Source organism: Petromyzon marinus, chromosome 10, assembly GCF_048934315.1.
Source record: "Petromyzon marinus isolate PM22_M1 ecotype Great Lakes invasive population chromosome 10, UKy_Petmar_22M1.pri1.0, whole genome shotgun sequence".
NCBI lineage: Eukaryota > Metazoa > Chordata > Hyperoartia > Petromyzontiformes > Petromyzontidae > Petromyzon > Petromyzon marinus.
In genome coordinates, this window is record NC_133676.1 from 4,181,016 (window position 1) to 4,203,687 (window position 22,672).

General features: G+C 49.3%; 2 protein-coding genes across 3 annotated transcripts in view; one reads left to right on the forward strand and one right to left on the reverse strand.

The window, feature by feature from the left end:
- The window catches only part of OSBPL11 (oxysterol binding protein like 11), a 33,065-nt gene extending 25,923 nt beyond the window's left edge, over nt 1–7,142 (forward strand). For both annotated transcript variants that reach the window (XM_076066062.1, XM_032951695.2), the window contains 4 exons: nt 220–406; nt 2,090–2,272; nt 4,762–4,915; nt 5,623–7,142. In XM_076066062.1, the coding sequence (XP_075922177.1) occupies nt 220–406; nt 2,090–2,272; nt 4,762–4,915; nt 5,623–5,697 (599 nt within the window). In that variant the 3' untranslated portion in view covers nt 5,698–7,142. The remainder of the gene's footprint in view (nt 1–219; nt 407–2,089; nt 2,273–4,761; nt 4,916–5,622) is intronic.
- Nucleotides 7,143–7,655: 513 nt separating this feature from the next.
- Nucleotides 7,656–22,388, reverse strand: STT3B (STT3 oligosaccharyltransferase complex catalytic subunit B). The gene is made up of 16 exons (XM_032951696.2): nt 22,188–22,388; nt 20,123–20,231; nt 19,301–19,588; nt 18,430–18,495; nt 18,226–18,325; nt 17,628–17,726; nt 16,718–16,864; nt 15,197–15,245; nt 14,687–14,841; nt 13,854–14,071; nt 13,455–13,642; nt 12,617–12,788; nt 12,323–12,496; nt 11,599–11,712; nt 10,681–10,893; nt 7,656–9,197 (listed from the first exon to the last, which is right to left on the reverse strand). The coding sequence occupies exons 1-16, from the start codon at nt 22,346–22,348 to the stop codon at nt 9,123–9,125; spliced, it is 2,328 nt and encodes a 775-aa protein (XP_032807587.1). The 5' UTR covers nt 22,349–22,388; the 3' UTR covers nt 7,656–9,122.
- Between the last annotated feature and the right edge of the window lie 284 nt (nt 22,389–22,672).

Consider the following 22,672-nt stretch of genomic DNA (forward strand, 5'->3'; position numbering starts at 1 on the left):
ACGAATATCTGAACCGGTCTTGGGTGAGTACATGGCCATCTACCCCGTCCTGTGTCGTACCGGCCTTCATAGGTGCTCACTAACAGGACTTTCCCCAGCAGTCTGCTAAAGGATGTATAGTGTCTACGCGTGCGCATGCACACGTGTACAATCGTATGCATTCCCTCGCGTGTACTCGTGTGCGGACGCTTATACATGCGCGCCTGTGCGCGTTCGCAGGAGTCCTGCAGCTGCTGGACTGTGGGGAGGAGTACACGTTCACTCTGCCGAGCGCCTACGCCCGCTCCATCCTCACGGTGCCATGGCTGGAGCTGGGGGGGAAGGTCCACCTCGGCTGCGCGCAAACCGGATACTCCGCCAGCGTCACCTTCCACACGAAGCCCTTCTATGGGGGCAAGCTGCACCGGTACGCCACCACCACCGTCCACAAGCAAAGCGCGAGCAAGCGCCAAGGAGAGGCCACGGTGCATTGCCAGAATTTAGGATGGGGGCTTAAGGTTAGATGGAAGGGGTTTGGGTTGGTGGAGGAGAAGGATGACTAATATTAGTACCTTGTTATCTGGCAAGTTCGGGTTATTGTCAGTGAGAAGGCTAGTACTTTTGCCTGGTAGGCTTGTTGGTTAGGGTCAATGATGAGGCTAGTACTAGCGCCTGATCGGTTACGATGTAGGCCAATGAGAATGGCATTACTAGCAACTGGTTTTCTTCATTGGTTAGGGCAAGGGGTGTTGCTAGTGCTTGATTGGTTAACGATCTTAATCCAAACTCTGCCCCTGCTTCCCACTGCCACAGGACGGCCTTTACAGTTTGTCAAGACGCATTTGATTGGTGGGGTTTAACGTCGCCATGCAGTAATTGACCCCTCCACCTCAGCAATACGATGAATTGTCACCCTTAGCTCTTGTCATTTGGAGTAAATAATTGCTTCTTTCTTGTTGTTTTACCCATCTCATTTACATTGTTCATTTCCGTACGGCTTGTGCAATTGTTTTCACCCCATTAACCTGAATGTAATATAAGCATTCAATTTGCGTGAATCGTCAATTGTTATGTGCATGGTTTAATGCGTGTATTGCCGGTATAAAATCTAATAGAACCCTCTCGTCCATGAATTATTCAGGGCAAAGCCAAACAAATATTTAGCTATTTCGTGATTTTCAGAGTCAAAGAAACACACCCCCCCCCCCCCCCCCCACTAAATGTGTTGAAAGATATTTCCTATAATTTCATATCTAGCCGTATAAATCGGAGCCATCCATGACAGTGGATGTGATGCATGAGGTTAATCGATAAGTCCATACATCCTTACCTTCCTGGTTTACAGCTCTCAAGCTCTGCTGTCACACTGCCCTCTGCTGGCAGCGTGTGAGAGGTTCATAGTTGGAAGTCGGTTGAAGGTCGCAGTGGTTTTCCTGCTAAAAACGAATGTGGAGTTATGCGCATTTTAATCTCTATGAACCTAATTCAGCGGTGGAAATTCCCCATTCAAACGCCAGGGGCATGTTTTTAGGACAACCAGAGTTGGCAAATGAGGTGCCATTACAGAGGGTGTAATTGCCCAAGGGGAAGCCCCCATTACATTCCTTATCACCACCAATTCCCCTGCCAATCACACTACGCCACTGTTGTACCCAGGGCTTAATTTCACCCGGGTCCGTCCGGGACCCAGAATATGTTTCCACACTTGGCATTCCCGCGTCTCGAAACCTCTTGCAATAGCTGTCGCATGCAGGAGGTTGTGGGTTCGATCGCGATCCTGACAATGCCTGTATATTTGGAGTTTGCATGTTCTCCCCGTGATCGCGTGGATTTATCTCCGGGTCCTTCGGTTTTTGGCTCCACATTTAGAACCTGCATTTAGAGTATTTGGCTGCTATAACTTTCCACATGGTAAGCCACTTTGTTGAGCTATTATTTGTGGCCAGGTCACTTCTGAAAAAGGGCTCTCGCTCAGTGAGCCTTACCTGCTAAATAAAAAAAGTAGTTAGAGGTAAATAGTGAAATATGCCTACTCCAGTAACCTGGAAAATATTCAGTGACAATTTAAGTGTGACGTCGCGGTCTCGCCGTGCCGCACTTGCGCGCACAGGGTGACGGCGGAGGTGAAGCACGTGCCGAGCGGCACGGTGGTGTGCAAGGCGCAGGGCGAGTGGAACGGCGTCGTCGAGTTCGTCCACAGCAGCGGAGAGACGCGCAGCGTGGACGCCGCACGCATTCCCGTGTGCAGGAAGCGAGTGCGGCCCGTGTCGAAGCAGTGGGCCTTCGAGTCGAGGTACTGCCACCCCAGCACATACGCCCACTGCCCTTGACCTCGCTTTTAGCCATTTGGGCCTGACTGTTGTAGTATGGTGAATGCATTGTCGTTGCCGTTACTGCAGATTTGACCAGTTTTTCTTGCACTGAAAACATGCAGGAAAGTGTTTTTTTGCAAAAATGTGAATTAGACCCTTTGCGTTGTTTTTTTTTTACATTGTATGTCTGTCCGTGGCTCTGCAACTAACCATGTGAGTTGGTCGTGGGTGCTGCAGAACCTCTGTGAGTGGGATTGCACGCGTGCAAATACGTGTTTGTGTGCCTACAGTGAGGGAAAAAAGTATTTGATCCCCTGCTTATTTTTTGTATGTTTGCTCACTGACAAAGAAATGATCAGTCTATAATTTTAATGGTAGGTTTATTTGAACAGTGAGAGACAGAATAACAACAAAAAAATCCAGAAAAACGCATGTCAAAAATGTTATACATTGATTGGCATTTTAATGAGGGAAATAAGTATTTGACCCCCTCTCAATCAGAAAGATTTCTGGCTCCCAGTTGTCTTTTATACAGGTAACGAGCTGAGATTAGGAGCACTCCCTTTAAGAGTGTGCTCCTAATCTCAGCTTGTTACCTGTATAAAAGGTGCCTATCCACAGAAGCAATCAATTAATCAGATTCCAAACTCTCCACCATGGCCAAGACCAAAGAGCTCTCCAAGGATGTCAGGGACAAGATTGTAGACCTACACAAGGCTGGAATGGGCTACAAGACCATTGCCAAGCAGCTTGGTGAGAAAGTGACAACAGTTGGTGCGATTATTCGCAAATGGAAGAAACACAAAAGAACTGTCAATCTCCCTCGGCCTGGGGCTCCATGCAAGATCTCACCTCGTGGAGTTGCAAAGATCATGAGAACGGTGAGGAATAAGCCCAGAACTAAACGGGAGGATCTTGTCAATGATCTAAAGGCAGCTGGGACCATAGTCACCAAGAAAACAATTGGTAACACACTACGCCGTGAAGGACTGAAATCCTGCAGCGCCCGCAAGGTCCCCCTGCTCAAGAAAGCACATATACATGCCCGTCTGAAGTCTGCTAAGGGGACAGGACAACTTCACCGCATCAAAGGGACGATGGACGGGGCCATGTACCATCAAATCTTGGGTGAGAACCTCCTTCCTTCAGCCAGGGCATTGAAAATGGGTCGTGGGTGGGTATTCCAGCATGACAATGACCCAAAACACACGGCCAAGGCAACAAAGGAGTGGCTCAAGACGAAGCACATTCAGGTCCTGGAGTGGCCTAGCCAGTCTCCAGACCTTAATCCCATAGAAAATCTGTGGAAGGAGCTGAAGGTTCGAGTTGCCAAACGTCAGCCTTGAAACCTTAATGATTTGGAGAAGATCTGCAGAGGAGTGGGACAAAATCCCTCCTGAGATGTGTGCAAACCTGGTGGCCAACTACAAGAAACGTCTGACCTATGTGATTGCCAACAAGGGTTTTGCCACCAAGTACTAAGTCATGTTTTGCAGAGGGGTCAAATACTTATTTCCCTCATTAAAATGCAAATCAATTTATAAAATTTTTGACATGCACTTTTCTAGATTTTGTAGTTATTCTGTCTCTCACTGTTCAAATAAACCTACCATTAAAATTATAGACTGATCATTTCTTTGTCAGTGGGCAAACGTACAAAATCATCAGGGGATCAAATACTTTTTCCCCTCACTGTATGTGTCCGCCTATGTGAGGATCAGTGGTGTAGTAGTTTGTGCTCTGTGCTACAAACACGGCAACCCGAATTCGATTCCTGCTCATGGCCAACCTTGGTCACGACTATCTGAAGTGGTTCTGGGCCTACCATAGGTCGACTCCGCCTTAAATGAGTACCTGTGCCATGTGTAAACATCATTATTGGGGTGGCTGGGCATGGTTCTAACCATCCACCCCCGTGTGCCATCTTGGCCTTCATAGGTGCTCACTAACAGTGCTTGCCCAAATAGTTTAAGACTATAGGGGGGACCTTTTTGTCTTTGCCTATGTACGTGTATGTATTTGTTTTCTTGAATGTGTTTGTGCTTGTCTTTGTGTACATTCGTGGGGAGAGGTGGAGCAGCGGTTACTACGTTGCGCTACGAACCCTGCGACCCGACTTCGATTCTCGCTCATGGCCAACAACCAGTGATAATTAGCTGAACCAGTCCTGTGCCTCCCCTAGGTCGACTCAGCCTCAAACGAGTGCCTTGCACACTATGTAAAGATCGCCACTCGGGATACAAAGGCGGCCGGGCACCTTGTTGGCCATCCACCCCCTTGTGTGCCATGCCAGCCTTCATAGGTGCTCGCTAACGGCACTTGCCCCAAGAGCCTGTGAAGGCTACATGGGGGATCTTTGTTTTTGTACGTTTGTGTACGTGCAACCCCCCCACTCCCGTGGGTTTGGGAAGCACCACTGCACACGTGGTGACCCAACACGCTGACCAACCCCCCCCCCCCCGCCACACAGACGCCTGTGGCAGTGCGTGACGGAGGCGTTGCGCGCGGGTGACCTGGAGCTCGCCACGCAGCACAAGCACGAGCTGGAGGAGCGCCAGCGGCAGGAGGAGCGGCGGCGTGCCGAAAACGGCACACCCTGGAGCACGCAATACTTCAGCAAGGAGGTGCGCTACTCACTCATTCACCCACACAGACGGTATCAGCAGCCTAATTAACGTGCCGAAAGAGGGAACACGTATAAGGGCACATCAACCGCGGAGAGCGTGCAAGCGTGGTGAGAGCTGGCAGTGGCCTTGGGAGGCTTTCACCGAGCTGTGGATAGGTCATAACCGTTGATGAACAATATACCACTGGCCTCCACGTGGATTGGCGAGGCACTGCTGTTTTGCTCCAACAAGATGCCAATTATTGTGTAGCCAAGTGCGGATGTGGACACCCTCTCAGGGATGTCCCTGTCTGCCGCTGCCGTGCTGCACCGAGAGACGTGCAATAAATGCGGACGCTCATGCAGCGCAACCTGTCTCGCACACGCAGAGCTGCGGGAGGGCTTGAGATGCAAGAGGGCAGCTGGCAGTTCTATGTACTGTATGTTGAACTTCTTTCGTACCGTAATTAGCCAACCGTGCGAATCAGAGGTGCGGGAGGGGGGGTAACAAACGAAACGCAAAAAGCAGCTCTTAAGAAATTAGTCTTCAATCTGGATTTTAAACTGCATAGCTACATTGGCTTCCTAGTATCGGAAGAGCGTTCCAGACGGCCGCAGAGGCGCGTCTGAAAGCATTCGATGGGGCGTTCTCACTTCACATGAAATTTTGCAAGTTTCAACATTCAAATGGTGATCACGTTTTTGTTTTGTGTCTGGTGGTTGCAGGGCGAAGGGTGGGTGTTTAACCACCCCCAGGTGAAGGCTTCGCTGTCCGGGTACCCACTTCCTTCCCAACCGTAAATCAACGCAACTTAACGGCGACACTAACTTGACTTGACCTGTGGCTGATGAATCTTTAATAATCTAACAGAAGGATTATCATATTGCAATATATAAAAAAAAAGTTCTTAATACACTACTGGAAGCCAAAAATGTCTGTACATCCAGTAATGAAAAGTTAAATGTTTAGAACCTCTGAAAAACGAATAACCGTCTTAATTTCATGTTAAGTTTCTCGCTTAATTACTTACTTTGTCTAAACATAATTGCATGTTTAACAGTGTTCCCACGCTCATCGCGCGATGTGCGTGTGTTTCGTCTTTTGAATGTGCCCTCTGCGTACGGGACCTCCTTGCTGCATCTGCTGCAGCCTTTCCCTTCCTGTCAGTACAGAGACTGCGCTGTACTCCAGTGCCTTATTCCTCCCCTCCCTCCCGTCCCTCAACCACTGCCCGCCTGTGCCGCTTGCACTTTCCTGCACCCCAGGGCAGTGGCTCGTTCCTCTCCTAACCTTGGTTCCTCATTGACGATGGAAATGTAACTTCATGCGTCACTTTCTGCGTGCGGTAGTCATTGGCGTATTTTTTTTATAATTATGTTTGTGCCATGTAATGATACGTTGATTATTTTTTTTATTACATGTGGGTTTGTTATGTGGGACTTGTGCTAAGGCTGTGCCATCAGCTTTAGCCACGCATCCCCTTGCCCTGGGTGTCCTGGCATCACAAGTTCCCCTGGCCCGGCGAGTCATCTGCGTTTCTCTACGACAGGGTTCTTCAACTGTATCTTCTGGCTGGCCAAAAAAAACGCTAGCAGGTACTGGCAGTATTACGTGTCCAGGCGTTGAGATCACATGGTGTTGTGACATCATAGCATTTGTGCATGAGACCACGAACCTGTACCTCGTCTCCAGTCTCATTTGCCTGTCACACTAATCTATATCTCGACAAGCTATAAGCTCTTGGTGGGCAAAAGTTTAGCGGGTCACACCTGGCCAACGAGACCACCCATTGAAGAACCCTGCGCGAGTGTTTGCAAAAGCCCCATGAAAGGCTTGGCTAATGACGGGTAAATGGATGAGGCTGCGTACGCCGATGGCAGATTGACAAAACTTCATCGCCAGGACGTGTTGCTACCACCTGTACCCCTCGGCCTTTTTGGTTGTTGCACTGACACAATTGAGTCCCTACGAGATAAAGAGCAAATGATTACATCCACGACCTGTGTCCTAAGAGCAGGCCCAGTTACAAGTCCACAGAAACAATTTTCAGATCCCTTTTACGTGGAACCATCTTGGGGTGCAGCTTGAGTCGGTCCGTTGCCGCGAATTGTACATTGGAAGTTGTTCAGATATAGAAGTTGTGGATTTTATTATAACTGGACCTGCATCTGATTACAAAGCTATGCAATACTTTATTTTATATTCTGTTCAGCACATGGGCAAATAAAGGTTCTACAAACGTAAATGTGGATCCATATACATTGATGCATGTAAGCACTTGCACAACAAAGGGCTTTGGAGATGGCACTGCTCTGGGAATGAGTTTGGTGGTGTTCCAAAAAAGCAACTGTGTCTGATTACTATACCTACTTGAACGAACATTGCTGAAAAAAGTTTTTGGAACTTAGGAATTATTTTTAAAAAAGTAAGCAAAACTGAAGTCGGTATTAATTGCAAAAAGTTAATTCTTTTTATAGAAACTTGTAGAGCCAAGAAGCCATATCTAGGCAAGGTGAGCAGAGCAATACCATGAGGTTTAGTTACCCAAACTGCAGTCTGCATCCCATCGTGGTGCGACCAATGACTGGAGCATAAGACAGCAGCGGATACAAGTGTGTGCTCCGCGTGGGATGTGCCTACCAACAATGCAACACATGGACAATATCGTTTGTACTGAAATGGTGGCAAACGTGGAAAGCGGTGTGCAACAATCCCAGTTTAGGATTCCCTGTACTAAATTTGATTACGAGGGTAAATATGCAGCGGGGGGGTTTTTTTATTCAGCTGTCAACATCCATTGGTCAAATATTACAGAATTACCCAAAAAAAAGACAATTTTGCAAAACATTTACAAATCAACAGCAGCCTCATGGCAAGTCTGAGAAAACATTTACAAATTATAATTGAGAGTCAAGGGGGAGTTTCCGTCTGAAACGTAGTTTACTTGGGTGTCCAAACAGGAAATGGTTTATTAATGCCTGGAGCTGCTAATATTTCTCAGTGCATGGCAAGCGCATGGCAAGCACATGGAAGCTCCCACTCCCATGGTCCTTGTGTGAAACAAATAATTTACTATCGAGTAAATAAAGTTAAAAAGTGAAAATGAGCCAGAATCACGAGGAACACAACCCACCCCACTCCGGTAATGCACGGCTTACCAAGTCACGGTTACCTGTGCCAAACGGTTGACCTTGCCACCCGCCAACTCATGCAAACTAAGAGACTTTCCCAGCTGTTGACGCCGCCACACGTGCCGCTCTACAATCCGCAGCCTCTTTCCAGTTGTCCCCAGTGCATTCAGTGGAGAGGGTCGTGGGGGTCCTGGCCACAGTGAGAGCACTGCAGAAAACCGTCCTGCATTACCGCTGAGATCAGCAACGTGCTTCACCGCGGTGGGGTCACGCACAGACCGCGGGGTCGTCCAATGAGCCCAGACCAGACGTTGCTGGTGCCGCCCGAGACTGCAAAGAATTTTGTGGTTCCAATTTCTTTGTTTAGGAAAATAGCGAATTATGATGATAAACATTTACAGCATGTGGGTTATCAAATAATTAACTACCTGCCAATTTCATTATATGGCCAGTGAGCATTTGCCACCTTGTACCAAATTTCTGATCTGGCCCATGGACTAAGGAGATGCAGAATACAGCTCCACAATCATTAAACAAGAAGAATGCATGCACTCAAAGTATGTGGTAAGTTTAAACTTGTAAACTTAACAAGACAGTTGCAGAATGGCCATGGTTAACACAATTACGTGGGTTTAATTATTGGGTGACAATGGTACACGTCTATTGGTCGATTAAGACAGGGGTTCCAGTGGATGTGATGCTAATTTTCTGAAGTTGTAAAACTCCCCATTAATCTCACGTCATTCGGCCCAAAGCTTCAAAGCGCGCGCGCCTTCACGTGCGCCGGACATCAGTGCAATGGCCCTGACGCACAATTACCATCGGGGCAACTCGCTTTCACGAAAGAACAATCCCCCCCCATCCTCCGCTGTCACAACTTAAGAGAGGCGATGCCATATGTACAATCTTTGTTGTAAGAAGAAAACAACAGGAGAAAGAGAAAGAAAATAAACCAACGGAAATAAAACTATTGCCTCGGCAGCGCAAGACAACGGGGCACCCTGCAACTCGCCCGTGCCTCCCGGTGGGGCAAGCACTCAGTTCTCCAGGAGGGCGGGCGGATTGATTGGAATTCATTCCACGTGCGACCCCGTTTATTTCGAGGTCGACTTCTTCCCTCTCTTGATGACCATCTTGTTCTTGATGTGGCCGCGCTTCCTCTTGCTCGTCTGCGTGACACACGGGTGGACACGGACGCGCACGGTTAGCGCCGCCACCGAGCGAAACGGCAGCATGCGTTTAAGGACTGCAACGCAGTTTGGCGATACCGTCTCGCGCTTTCAATCTGTTGTCAAGGTCACGTTATTCCCCCGCAAGACGGGGGCAGAGCTTCCAGGCATCGTCGACCTTTTGACGTCACAGAAGCCCCAAGAGAAACGACCACCTATTGTACTTGATCAACTTGCAGCACACGTAATGTAACTTATTAATCCACAAACGACTCGAGTCTCAAGAGGCTTTTAAGGAGGGTCCTTGCAATTAGAGAGTTTGCTGATATCCTCTTTTGTGTTGTTCATGTGGGAGGAAACGAGTACTCTGAGAAAACCAATTAATTCAAGAGGACAGCACTCAAAGGTCTTAACAAATAAGTTTACAAACCCACCTTTTGCACTGCCATCACCCGGTCACCTGACTAATCCAGCTGGGTTTGGGAGTTTTACAAATCTGCATAACTCACCAAGATACTTGCACACACAGCAAGGGCTCTTTAACAAAGATAAACATAGGAATCCTGCAAGCATTCACGTGTTGGTATCTATGCTCAACCTCCCCACACAGCAGTCCTGCTTAGCTCCCCTGGAATAGTTCACCTCGATTCAGGTGGTACCAAATTGGGCTGCAAGGTGGCTGGGAGATGACAGTACAGCAATGGATATTTGAATCTATACGTGCGAAGCTATCAGCGTCCCCCCCATCGTGTGCAAAGAGTTATTCGTACCAAACGATCATGGAATTTACCAAAGAGGAACCTCGTGAAAAATAGTATTGTCACAAGGACGAGCGGTGACAGGCTATCATACACCATGCTGGAAGGCATCCGCAGATGGCTGAAGAGGATGCAGGCCAAGGAGTGTAAAAAAAAACTTATAAGGTGGCACTCATTTCAAAGTGCTTGCCACAAATGAACTACAATACCTTGCTAATCTCGTCAAGGAACAAACCCTCACACGAACTCCTGTCATCCTCGCAGTGGCTTTTGGCTATGCAAACAAAGACGGTCCCACTGTATTGCGCGCGTTCATATGCGCTTCTGCGGCCGTCTGGAACGCTTTTCTGATATGAAGTCACTGGAGCTATGCACTTTTAAATCTAGATTGAAAACTCCTTTCTTTAGAACTGCTTGCGTTTAGTTTGTTGTCCTTCCTCCGCATCTCCGATTAGCAAGGTTACCTACGTATGGTGCGAAAGATGTTCAACATGCGTAGAAGCTGAGAAGGAAGCAAAACAAAACCGGGCAAGGGATACAGAACTGAACCGCCTGGAGGCAGCAAAAGCAGCAGCAGACGTACCCCCCCAATGGACACGAAGACCAAGGTGTCGCAGACTACGATTCGGCGAGACATTTTCACAATTATTCACATGACCAAGCACGTAGGGTGGGGGCGGGGCGAGTAGGCGGTTGGCGCGTGCGGGTGAGAAGGTGGATCCTACCTTCTTGGAGACGTATCTCTGCTTGGGCACGGTGTTGGTGGAGCGCGCTTTGCGGCCCAGCGACTCGCGGTTCTCCAGCTGCTTGACGCGGAAGATCCGCACGAGCCAGTGCTCCGAGGTGAACGCCTCCTCCAGGTGCTTGAAGCTGATGTCCTTGTTGCCGATCTCCGCGTTACGCGTGCGGTCAAAGCCGGGCGGCGTGCGGAAGTCCAGCTGCGCCAAGCACGGGCCGAGACACCGTGGCGTGTGATTACGTGCTTACCTCGCAACCTCGCACAGCCTACGTTCATCATTCCACCGGACGAGGGCCTCCGCACACCGTGCATGGCGTGAGGGTCATATGAGCCATACTTTATCACGCAGGTCAGTGCGGGTTGGCAAAGTAGGCCGAGGGGAGTGCAGAACGTTTTATTTTGCCGCACTCTACAAGTTCTGGATGATCCCAAGATGGCCCCGCTTTGCTGTGAGGTCAGAATGCTCTGCCGAGATCCTTAGTTTGAATCCAGCCGGCTAAATGTGCTATAACCGGGTTCTAACGTGTATTGAGTTGGTCGAAGCCAGTTCAGTGATAATAAGATTTGGTTCTGCAATTAATACGACTACATTCCAGCTTTAAGAGTCCACTCTCTGTGGCAATGGGCAAATGCTGCCCCCTTACTGTGTAGCCTGGAGGTCACTTTAAGGTATCTCAGAGGGAGCTCTGTGATACCCGCTTCCGTGGGCCGTTCTCTCGGACCGTCTCTGTGAGGGTCTCAAGACATCGACGCCGTGAGCACAAATTGGGATAATATTGGGGAACAAGACTACTAACACACCTAAAAAGTTACAACACCGAGCCGAGCGCTTGGGTCTCCACGTTACCGCCTTCCATGTGGTGTGCGACGGGCTGGGCAGGCGGGCGTCCTGCTCGCACCCTACCTGCATCTCCCCAAAGCGGTAGTAGGACATCTTGTACATGAGGCAGTTGAGCAGCACAGGAGAGCCACCCCGGTCTACACGGAACTCGCCCTGCGGTGTGAAGTAATCGCTTTCCTGCACACGCGCGGCGCGACACAAAACACGGGGTGTGGCACCGTCAGCACGACCAAACCACATCAGCATAATCGTCAATCCACTGCTGCCACCATCTGTCATGGTCCTGCGAAGCATCAATCCAGCACCCACGAGTGATCAAACTCCTCGTGCCCTCCAGTAGGAGTCGCCAAACAAACGGGTCAACATAATATCCCTCACTTGCGGATTTCAATCGACGACGGAAAATGTGGAACTACCACTATCCTCCATTTAGGTGTCTTTTCACAGAACCTTGGGCTACTGATGGGATTGGCTGTCTTCTGCAAGAAACTAAAATGAAGCTGCTTGCTACCCTGCATGATATGAAACTTCCAACTATAGCACTTTGGGCATGTGGCACCTCCCTTCTTCCCCTTGATTGACCCTGCCCTACCAGGAACCTCACGGGTGGAGTAGGCCAAGGGAGTTGCCCACAGACCATCGATACCACATTTAAAACTCCGGCACTAGCCAGCGCTTGCGCTGCCCGAGTGCGGCAGGCACCGCTGTGTGCGCTCGTTGCAGGAGAGCCGACGAGGTGCTAGGCCGTTGTGGGGGTTCGGGTGGCGGGGGAGAGGGCGGCACTCACGCGGATGTCCCTGGGGTGCTCCCCCTCGGCGATGCGAACCATCCAGAGGAACTTGTTGATATCGTCGCCCGAGTAGCCGATGACACCCCCGAAGATGATAAGCACGTAGTCGACATCCAGGCTGCGCATGATCTCGTACGCCGCGCTCTCGTTGGACGACATCGCCTTGCCCACCTGGGTTACAGAACGTGGGGGCACATCCACATCGCTGCGTTTTTTTTTTGCGAACCTGGTGTGCGTTAGCTTGTGATGCATGCACCGTGCGCGCGAATCGGTGCGATTCTATCCACGTACGAGCGCTATGTGGCTGTTGTTCCACGTGTTGTTGTCCACGAGGGTGGTGCGGTTGGCCATGCCCGCGATCTGGTACCCGTAATCCCACCACGACATCACACGCGCGTGCTCGTCCGTGTTTCGCCGCAGCCAGTAGTATGCCTCGCGGAAGTCATCCAAGATGTTTCGCGTCCTGTGGGGACACACGCAAGCGGAACGGCACGTTGACCCATGGGTTCCGATCACAGCGTCACACATTACCAACCTCTTTGGTTCTAGTCGGTAAAGTCACGTAGGTAAAAAATAAAACAAAAATCACGACGTTTCGGCCACAACACAAGCGGCCTTCATCAGGTGAAGGGACCAGGCTGTCTCGAAGACTGCGCTGGAGTGAAAAAAAACATTACCAACCGTTATTACGAAAGGTGGCATATTTGTGATCTCAACTAGGGTTGTTTAACAACAACCGGTGAACCGGTAACCATTTACAGTTGGTTACCGGCTCCAAAAGACAGGAACCGGAAATCATTCCCAGTCAAATGTAACGAAAGTGCCGATTGTCCAGGTTTCCTAACTTGCAAAACACAGGAAAAAAAGCCAAACATGCATAAAAATACACACAAATAAACACCACACGCATCCTATGGACCCTCATGAAAACATAAAAAAAAATCGGTGATTATTTACCACCTGGTTACAAAAACTCACACTCAAATTGAACAGTGTCACATGTGAAGCTGCTAAAATAAACATGCCCATGTATTCGCGTGTTGTTGCATGAGAGCAATGCCACATGTGCGCCACGTGTATGCTTGCGGTTGGGGTGGGGGGGGTGAGAGTGATGCAGTAAGGGTCGGACCCGTCATGGTTGTACGACGCCAACACGACGCTGGGGCTCGAGTACGCGTTGCTCGTGACCCAGGTGCAGTGCACGGCGAACATCATGAGCAGCATGAGCACCACCATGACCACGATGCTCTTGACGTTGGGACCCAGGCCCTCCTCACTCTTCTCCTGCTCCGAGGGGTACTTCCGCACCTTGCCCGCCTTCCGCACAAACATACACGCGCGCACACACAAAAGACATATAGGCTTTAACACGCTGTTGGGGTAAGTGCTTTAAACGAGCACCTATTAAAGATGGCATGGCAAATGAGACCGTGGGTGGTCAAAACCACGACCCAGTGGCGATGTTTACACAGTACAGCAGGTACTCATTTGAGGTCGAGTCGACCTAGGGGAGGCCCAGGACCCGCACCTTGTCGTAGAGATTGGGGGTACTGCGCTTGCCCTCATCCTCATCGTCGCTGCTGTCCCCACCCGTACGTCGCTCGGGTTGCCGCTCGTCGGCAAGGTACTGCCGGAACGTGTCGGAGAAGGCGATGCCGGCCAGCACGCACACCACAGGCGTGAGCGTGAGCATGAGCCGCACCATCACCCCCGCAAAGTACGTCGCCGTGATCGCATACAGAGCGACTGAGCACGTGTGTGCGTGCGTGCAGAATAAAACACAAAGCAGGACATAACAAGTCAGGCTCCGTCAGAAAGGACGGCAACATTTCGCTTACGTTTGGACGATTTTTTTTTATGATGAATGTAGTGGCTGCAGGGGTCGGATGAATCAATAACACGTACAACACATGCACAGCCCTTCATCAATCCACTGGTGAAGGCCTCTCTACGTCGTGTCGATCATGGGGGTTGTTTTACCATACTTTAAGTTGGTCAGTGCAAGTTGGTGAAGCCGGAGGAAGAGCCCGGGACCGGTTCAGATATCGCTCGCCACGGACATTAGCCGTGGTTGAGAAAATTAAACTCAGGTCGACGGGTTCAGAGCACGAAGCACCAATCGCTGTACCAACTTCCCATCCATATAAACACAAATAAACAGTTGATTCTTTACACTCACGATTCAATGAACATGAAAGCGAGCCAAGGAATCGATTGTAATCGGTCAAACAATCCACGCGTCGTAGCGCGTCTCCGAAGACAACGCCGGCGGCTACGTGCGACGCGCAAAACGAGCGGAGAGAGGTGCGACTCTCCCCCCCCGCCCGGACTTGGGAGGGCGTGTGCTCGCGTAGCTCTCACTGAAAACCCGCTCGTCGTTGATGTCCTTGATGCAGAACCAGAGTCCGGCGGGGAAAACGCACACCAGGATGTGCAGGTCGAAGAAGAAGGAGACCCACGTGGTGGGCTGGTGCTCAGACACTGACGCGATGATGGGGATGTGGATCTTGGCATACCTGCAAAAGGAGTTAAAACTTCATACGAATGCTTTCTCAGCCTCTCGTGCTCCACCCCCGTTTCTTCAAAGTTAAGCCGCGTGTTGAGCGTTTCGTCTCCTAAGTTTTTTCCAAACATGATGGTTATGTCAAACACTAACTGAACTCTTGAAGAAGTCCGCAGTGGTGCGTGGCGAAAGCTGGACAGAGAAATACGCTGATCACGAAGCAAAAACCCAGAAAAAGGCTCACCGAGTAGCCAAACCGTTACACCCGACGAGCATATTGTCGCTTTAACGCTAACATAAAAACTCGTGTCGTGCCAGAGACAGACAGCGGTTTAAAGATGCTAGATTTTTTTTTATTGTGAACTCACCCAGTGTCCCACAGGGAGTAGAATCTTCCGCTCCAAGGAGCAATGTATCCTGAAGACGGCAGGGATAGGAGCAGTAATAATGAGTGATGATCATAACTTATCTAGATTTATGTAGCTCCTTATTCCAAGGCGCCTTACAGCAATTATAAAATTGTATGTAAGATGATAATGGCTGAGATAAAAAAAAATTGGGGTTAATAAAAGTGCTGGTGTATTCTTAGTTCTTTCGGAAAAGTCACGTAGAAGGGAAACAATAAAATAATACAAATATATAATTCTCACGACGTTTCGACTGCAACAACACAAGCAATCATCATCAGGTGTGAAAACCACAGCAAGAAAATTTGAAGTGGCAGTTTTTTTAACAGCACCATGGAGAGCTAACGTTAAAAAAACGCCACTTTTTTCAAATTTTCTTGCTGTGGTTTTCACACCTGATGATGATTGCTTGTGTTGCAGTCGAAACATCGTGAGAATTTTATTGTTTTTATATTTTTATTATTTTATTGTTTCCCTTCTACGTGACTTTACCGAAAGAACCAAGAATATGAATCCCTGCAGTCATGAAAGCTTTAAATCAAAATTTAGTGCTGGTGTAGTTATGGTGACAGGAAGACAGATGGGAGTAGTCAAGGAGGGGTAGGGGTAGTGACGGCCTGCGGTCGGCCTGGTCATAGCTGGGGGCAGGGAGTATCAGTAGGATGCGCTAAGGGAGAAGAGATGGGTTTTAAGAGAGGAATGGCAGTAGGTTTGTGAAGCCGATTGTTTTATGTGCAGTGAGAGTTTGTTCCAGTGAAGGGGAGGCAGAAAAGAAAATTAACAAGAGAGAAAGACTGGGCGCAGGGCGAGCGAGGCACAGAGAGGGACAGTAGAGATTGGGAGTGCAGAGGACGGGGTGTGACAGAGGAAGATATGAGAGAAGACCAAGTGGGGTAAGACCATCTGCAGCGGTACTGGCCTCACACAGGACATGGCTTTGCGACCATAACACAAAACTGCACTTACACACACGATCGGCTTTGCTACGATGCAGTTCATTTGTTAATTTCACTTTTAGTTGAAATCCATGTATGCGTATTATTTGAATTGAACGAGTTCACACTTCAATTCAAAACTGTTCATATCAGGTTGCTTAAAAGTTCCCAGTTCTATCAGCGCCCCAGAGTAAAGAACGCTTGTGATGTGTGTCAATCTACCACCCTTTCTGTGCTTTTAAGAGAGAACATTGGACAAAATATCAGTGTTTGATACATTTACATTGTACGACAGCGCAAATGACGAATTTAGTCAATTAAGTTGACTTGCGCTTGTGCCCCGTTATCAATAATTTGGCCATATATTTATTTATTTATTCGCACAATCACTTGCCACTCAACCCCCCGACACAAAACCCATTCGACATCATACCCCCCTCAGTGCGTCTCGTCCGCAGACTCTGCGCCACACCAAGCAAAACCAGCCGCTGGTGGCACCACCCAGAGTGGAACGGCCGCTGTGTACGGGCACGGCGTAGCCGCTCACCCGCGTACGTGAGGTAGACGACGGTGAGGAATACCACGCCGGCGGCCAGCGCCACCGCCACGAAGAATAACGTCTTGAACTCCTGCCGCGTCAGTCGTTCGCGCAAATACTGCAGGAAGGCGTACGCCTGCAGCAGCACGAACACCCCTGCACGCGCAACGTGGCCATCGCGGGCAGTCAGACCCCGGATGTATTCCCAATAGGCTTTCAGAGATACAGCGATACTATCATGTATAGTAGTGTACGACAATATAAGGCCAGTTTTGTTCTTAACGGTGTTTTATTTCCTTCAAATAAAATCAAGTAAAAATGGTATGCATGTTGAGCTTCTTTTTGCGCCGTACGTCGCCAACCACACCGACCGGAGATGCAGATATTTTGTTAGCATGATGGTTATGTCAATTTCCATCGTTAGTCTAATTACTGCATTAGTTTTTTCCGACACTGACAGCGCATGCGTTAAAAACATAGATTGTAAACTTGCAATGATAGGAAGACTTATAGGAGGATGATGTTAAGTGACCCACAGCTGAATAACTTTTAAGTAATCGTTATTTTTATTGCAGTCGTACACATTACTTATTTTCTCATTCCTTTTTTTATCGAAGCACAGGAAAGCAAAAAATCAATACATTCAAGATACAATTACAAAGCTATGGGAAATTGACAGAGACAATTAATCGTCCTATTATGAAGCTTTCTATCGTATCGTCAACAAAATAAGATTCGTCAGCTCTTAATTCCTAAGTCTACAGTCACGTGATCTTGTAACCGGATCTCAAGCGCCGAGAAAGAATATCCCCCCCCCCGCCCAACTTGAATCTCTAAAAGCAGGGAGTGGGCGCTTGGCCAGCGGAGCCACCACCACCCCCCCACCCCCTCCTCCACCGTGCCCTGCGTGGGGACTCACCGGCTGCGGCCATGTGTTCGCTGGTGCGCACAGGCTGGAAGCCCACAAATGGGATTTGCATGGAGAGGATGAGGCCCAGGATGAAGAATGTGCTGTAAGCTGGGGGAGGACAGGAAGGGGCAGAGGAGCAAACATGAGTGAAATCTTCCACCCCATCACTTCTCAACAACATCGCCGTGGCAGGCAGAATGCGCCTCGTCAAACATTTGTAGTGCCGTGACAAATGTAACAAACGTCACAGAGTGCTAGACCAGTCAACGGTTGCGCCGCCAGATGTCAACCAGGTATCAACCTGCTTTGCAATGCAAGGGCTCCACCTAACTGCTTTCGCACTGGGCAGGGCCAATGTTCGGCCAACAATCCGGAACGGCCCGGAGTGTAAATGCAGGCAGCTGCAGTGACACGCATTGTGGTGGAAGAGCACTGCCCTCCGACCAGAATGGACTGAGGATCGAGGGCACCGAAGCAATGGAGACGCGTAATGCTCGGAGAAAGCTTCTAGTGAACACCACAACTCCACTCCATCGCCCCGTGCAACTGCACCGAAATAAATGTCGCAAACAAACCGCCCGGTGGGGTGCGGCATCGGCAGGCGTACCGATGTATAGCCTGCGGCTGAAGCGCTGCATGAGGAGCAGCACGAAGACGTGCAAGGGGATGAGGTTGATGATGAAGACGTAGCCACCCCACGCCGACACCTGCAGCGGCATGGCGCACACACACAACCACACGGCGCTGTCAGCGTCAAGCCCAACGCCACGTGGCCACGTATACACGCACGAGTGAGAATCGCATCGCTCACCATGTAGAAGTAGGAGAGGCAGCAGCATGTCGACCAGAACACGGAGCCAGTCTTCACAGACTTCACCTGCGGGAAGAATTGCAGGTTATGTCACCGAAGCAAAGGGGGTTTTATAAACTACAAAAGGAATCGCCAATTAGAATCCACATGGGGCAAACGTCAGAGAAAAACGTTCACCTAAGTGATGTCTAAAAGCAAAACATCTGAATCTTGATTAAAGCTTTTATGACTGCAGGAATTCATATTCTTTGGGTCTTTCGGTAAAGTCACGTAGAACAAAAAAAAAATTCGACGTAGTAGTTCTAGATTTTGTAAAAATGTTTTTTTCTACGTGACTTTACCGAAAGACCCAAAGAATATAGCAAAACATCTGATTGAGGAGTTTATCAAAATCCACTGCGACAGGTGATACTAATCTAAATTACGAGGTTGCATCTGTCACTAGAAATTCAACAGTAAGGAAGATAAGGTGACATCTCAGCTCCTGTGACATCATACTGTCCGAAGGAGATTATTACAGTTTTATTTGTTTTGTTGCATAATTAGAGTCTGCACATGAAAAGGTTATACAGACACGAACAGTCACCACATGCATATCCACGGCTTTTAATGTAACACCACAGAGCCGTGAAGGCACCTTTAGGACTCTTAATGTTTAACCATAGGACTCCTATGGTTAAACATTAATGACAAACTCGGGAAGAGTAGCACAGCCACTTTGAACCACAGAGTCGAAGTACAAGACGTACGGGCACAGTAAAAGTGTTGGGTTGCTCCAATTTTACCGCCCACCAAAGCGTGCATCGCCCACCACACAATGCGGCAGCACGAAAGGTGCACGTCAATTACCAAACAGCAGTGACTAACGAACCCAGAGGTAGTAGGTGAACTGGAGAGCGAAGATGGCGACACCCTCGTTGTCATAGGAGCCGGCCACGGAGCGAGAGATGTATCCTGGCACGATGGCGATAAAGCACGCGGCAAAGAGCCCGGCGCCACCGCTCCAGAGCTGGCGCGTCAGCAGATACGTGGCGATGGCCGTGAAGCCGCTGAACACGGGCGCCAGGAACACGCACACGTCGCGGATGTGCACCGTCACATGAAGCGAGTTGAGCAGCCAGTGGATCGCGCCGGCCGTCACCATGAGCCCTGGGTAAACCTGGATGCCTCGCGGTTGGACGCGGGGGAGGGAGAGATGGAGACGGCTCGTGTTACACTGCCTCTAGTACTTATAGCTGCAACGGTATCACGAAGGTTTCTATCTTCATGAGCATGCCAAGGCGTATGCAATGAACTGTGACACTTTTTTGCTTTGCAGATAGAAAGTAAAGTTCAGTGCCCTGTGTTTTTTTTTATCTATATTGAATACTAGGCATGTCAACATTCGAAAATGTATCTCCTTAAATTGGTTTCCATCGAGCATACTTTACATTTAGTCTGTCCTGCACTTGATACAGTGTCTTGACCTGCAATTTCCTTTCGATGCTATTTAAAAAAACAAATTGCGTTTGTTATTAGCAATCATGCATGCAATGACGCACATATTAAACGGATTCGTATGCTTACAATACACACACACAGAGGTAACATTCGCTACATATCTATTAAATGCCAAGAGAATGTCATAGCCATGCTGTGTCTGCATAGTGCAAAGGGCACGTGTGGGTTCATGAAGAGGGTGGCAGTGTCTCACCGTGCCCCCCACGATCCTCCCGAGTGGGTACCATGCCCGCTCGTCGAACCAATTGAGAAACTCATAGAAGCCGTGCGAGCTGAGGTGATGCGTGGCGCGGTAATTAAACCTGCATTACAAAAAACACAAGAGCGGAGACATTCAGTTACGCAAATTGCATGTGAAATTGCGGATTTCAAGGTAATGATGCTTAAGAGACACTACTTGGGTCCATCTGTTTTTGTAAAACGCCACCAGTAATTGCATAATGGCAACAAGGAGGGAAAGAGAACAAGAAAACAAGAATAATCCAGCTGATTATCATTTTAAATAGCCAGCTGCTGATTATAAGTTTCCGGAAAAAGAGCGTATGCCTCAAATCAGATGTGCGAAGATCAAAGGCGTAACACAGACATTCTATTAACACTGCCGTAATTATACTTGTTACTGGCAGGCTGAGGCATGCAGCCGTTGACACCCACGCTCGTGTTACCTCGTTTATATCAGCAGATAATTAGACTGGCAGTCCATTGATATGGCACGGTGACATCATGGCACTCATGCATCTTGCACATTCACACGGAACAATGCGCTCATTTCGTTGTAATGAAGGGGTTTCTCCTCTGCACTTCTTAACATTTCGACCTGTGCGACACCAGTTTGGCCTTACACGGCGTGGGCACAGTACCCATATTGCTTTCAGAGATCCACGTCCTTCCTTGAAAAAGTGACTCCGAAGCTCAACGGCTTCTCACCGTGTTTTAAATACAATGTCCCGAGGGTAACATGTCTTGATGTCTACAAGGCCCTTGACCATGAAGCGTCAAGTCGAGAGAGTACACAATGCGCCCTACAGAATGCTTGTATTGAGGAAATGGGATACCTGTCCAAGGCAAACCCCCCTCCTCCTCCTCCTACCTGAGCAGGCGTGACACGCATGACCAAGCCCCGCGCCGGCCTCCCCCTCTCCTTACCACTCCTCCCTCCGTCGACCATTATAACAGCGGCCATAAGAGGCGTGGGTCACGGCAAAAACCTGCCGCTTCCTCTTCCTCCCGCCCCGTGGTTGCAAACGATGATTGCAAGGGCCTTTGCCTGAGGAGTGTGCACCGACTTCGTTGTTTTTATTGTAGCTGTATCTTAAGACTCCAGTCCTGCCATCGCTCAAAGGAGCTTATATAATTCTCCTTTATACCATCCACGCAAGCTGTAAACTCCCCTGTCCCATGTTCAAGAGCAGCCTCAGACATTTCCCGTTTTTGGTCTGCCTCTGCCCGACTTGTAAAAAGAAAAAAACATTAATATGCCCGACTCCTTTCTGCACAACTACTGGAGATGCGTTCGCATTTGCACCCCGATATAATTCCACGTCGTATTTTATTTATACAGTTGTGTGTAAATAAAATACGACGAGCATCGCGGGGAAATTTCGATCAATCCGAAATATTTCCGGGAACCGCGTGCGGTCACTGGCGCGGGGTACCCTAACATGCTTCGGCTTGCGTTCACGCGTTACTCTTTCTGCATTCATATCCTCGTGGAAAGACGCAAAAAAAAACAACTCCTTGAGCACTTTTTTTTTTTAAATGTGCAATTGTGCCAAACGGCAAAATGTCAAATGCAGCAAACTGAATTTGGTGTTCCGCGTTTCGATGACCCCCGCGTTAATGTTGCCAGCCTTCAGCAACTCGGGACTGAGCGGGTTGGTGAAGTATGCTCAATTAAGCCCCACAAACCCACACGGCTGGAGGAGACTCTCACCTAGCAGTGTATTAACAAAGATCGCTGTACATGTGCCAGCCGCCTTGCTGGCAACTCGACTTTTAAAATAAAATAATAAAAAAATAAACCCTCATGCATTTCCAATGAATGTTGAATCATGGAGATCGATCCTAACCCCGGCCTAGCCCTGACACGGACTAATCTCTGGACTATGACCACAAACCATGTCCCCGACCCCCGCTCGCGTCTCCTCGCTCCCGCAAGCCGAGGCCGCGCCTCCCGGGGACTCGCATCCAGGCGAGCGAGGGGGGGTACGCGGAGGCCTAGTGCCCCCGGCGATGCCGACTTCGCTCCCCGCGCTCACCAGGGGTCGAACTCGTGGATGATGCTCTCGAAACGGATGACGGCGAAGAGCCGGGAGCTAAATCCGGCGAGGCAGGCGAGCGCGAGCACCGTGAAGGTGAGGAGCGATTGCAGACCCGCGGGCCGCGCCGCCAAGGCGCGCAGCTCTACCTGCTCCGCCATCTTACCCCGGGGTGCAAGAGGACCAATGAGGGGCCGCTTTGCTTTCGACCAATCGCGTCGCGTTTCACTTGCAAGAGGCCAATCGTGGAGCGCCTAACTTAACGGAAGTGGCTTCTGCGTGGTGAGCTCCCATTGGGTGCCTCGGGAAGTGACGTCCTGCTGAAGGTTGATTTGGGGTAGGGGGCGTGGAGTGGGATGGGCTAAACGATCAATGAAAGAACTCCAGTGGAACTCCAGTGGGGTGATTGGGGTCATGAGTGGGTATAAGGTTGAATAACAAGTGGATGGAAGGGTGATTGAATCGATTAATGAATGAATAAGTGG

Excerpts from the sequence above, each read along its gene's own strand:
- STT3B (XM_032951696.2), bottom strand. The coding sequence starts at position 22,348 with ATGGCGGAGCAGGTAGAGCTGCGCGCCTTGGCGGCGCGGCCCGCGGGT. Across the intron at positions 14,072-14,686 it reads CAACGACGAGCGGGTTTTCA|TCGCTCTGTATGCGATCACG; the intron begins GTGAGAGCTACG and ends ACACGTGCTCAG. Across the intron at positions 12,789-13,454 it reads GCGTCGTACAACCATGACGG|GACGCGAAACATCTTGGATG; the intron begins GTCCGACCCTTA and ends GTGTCCCCACAG.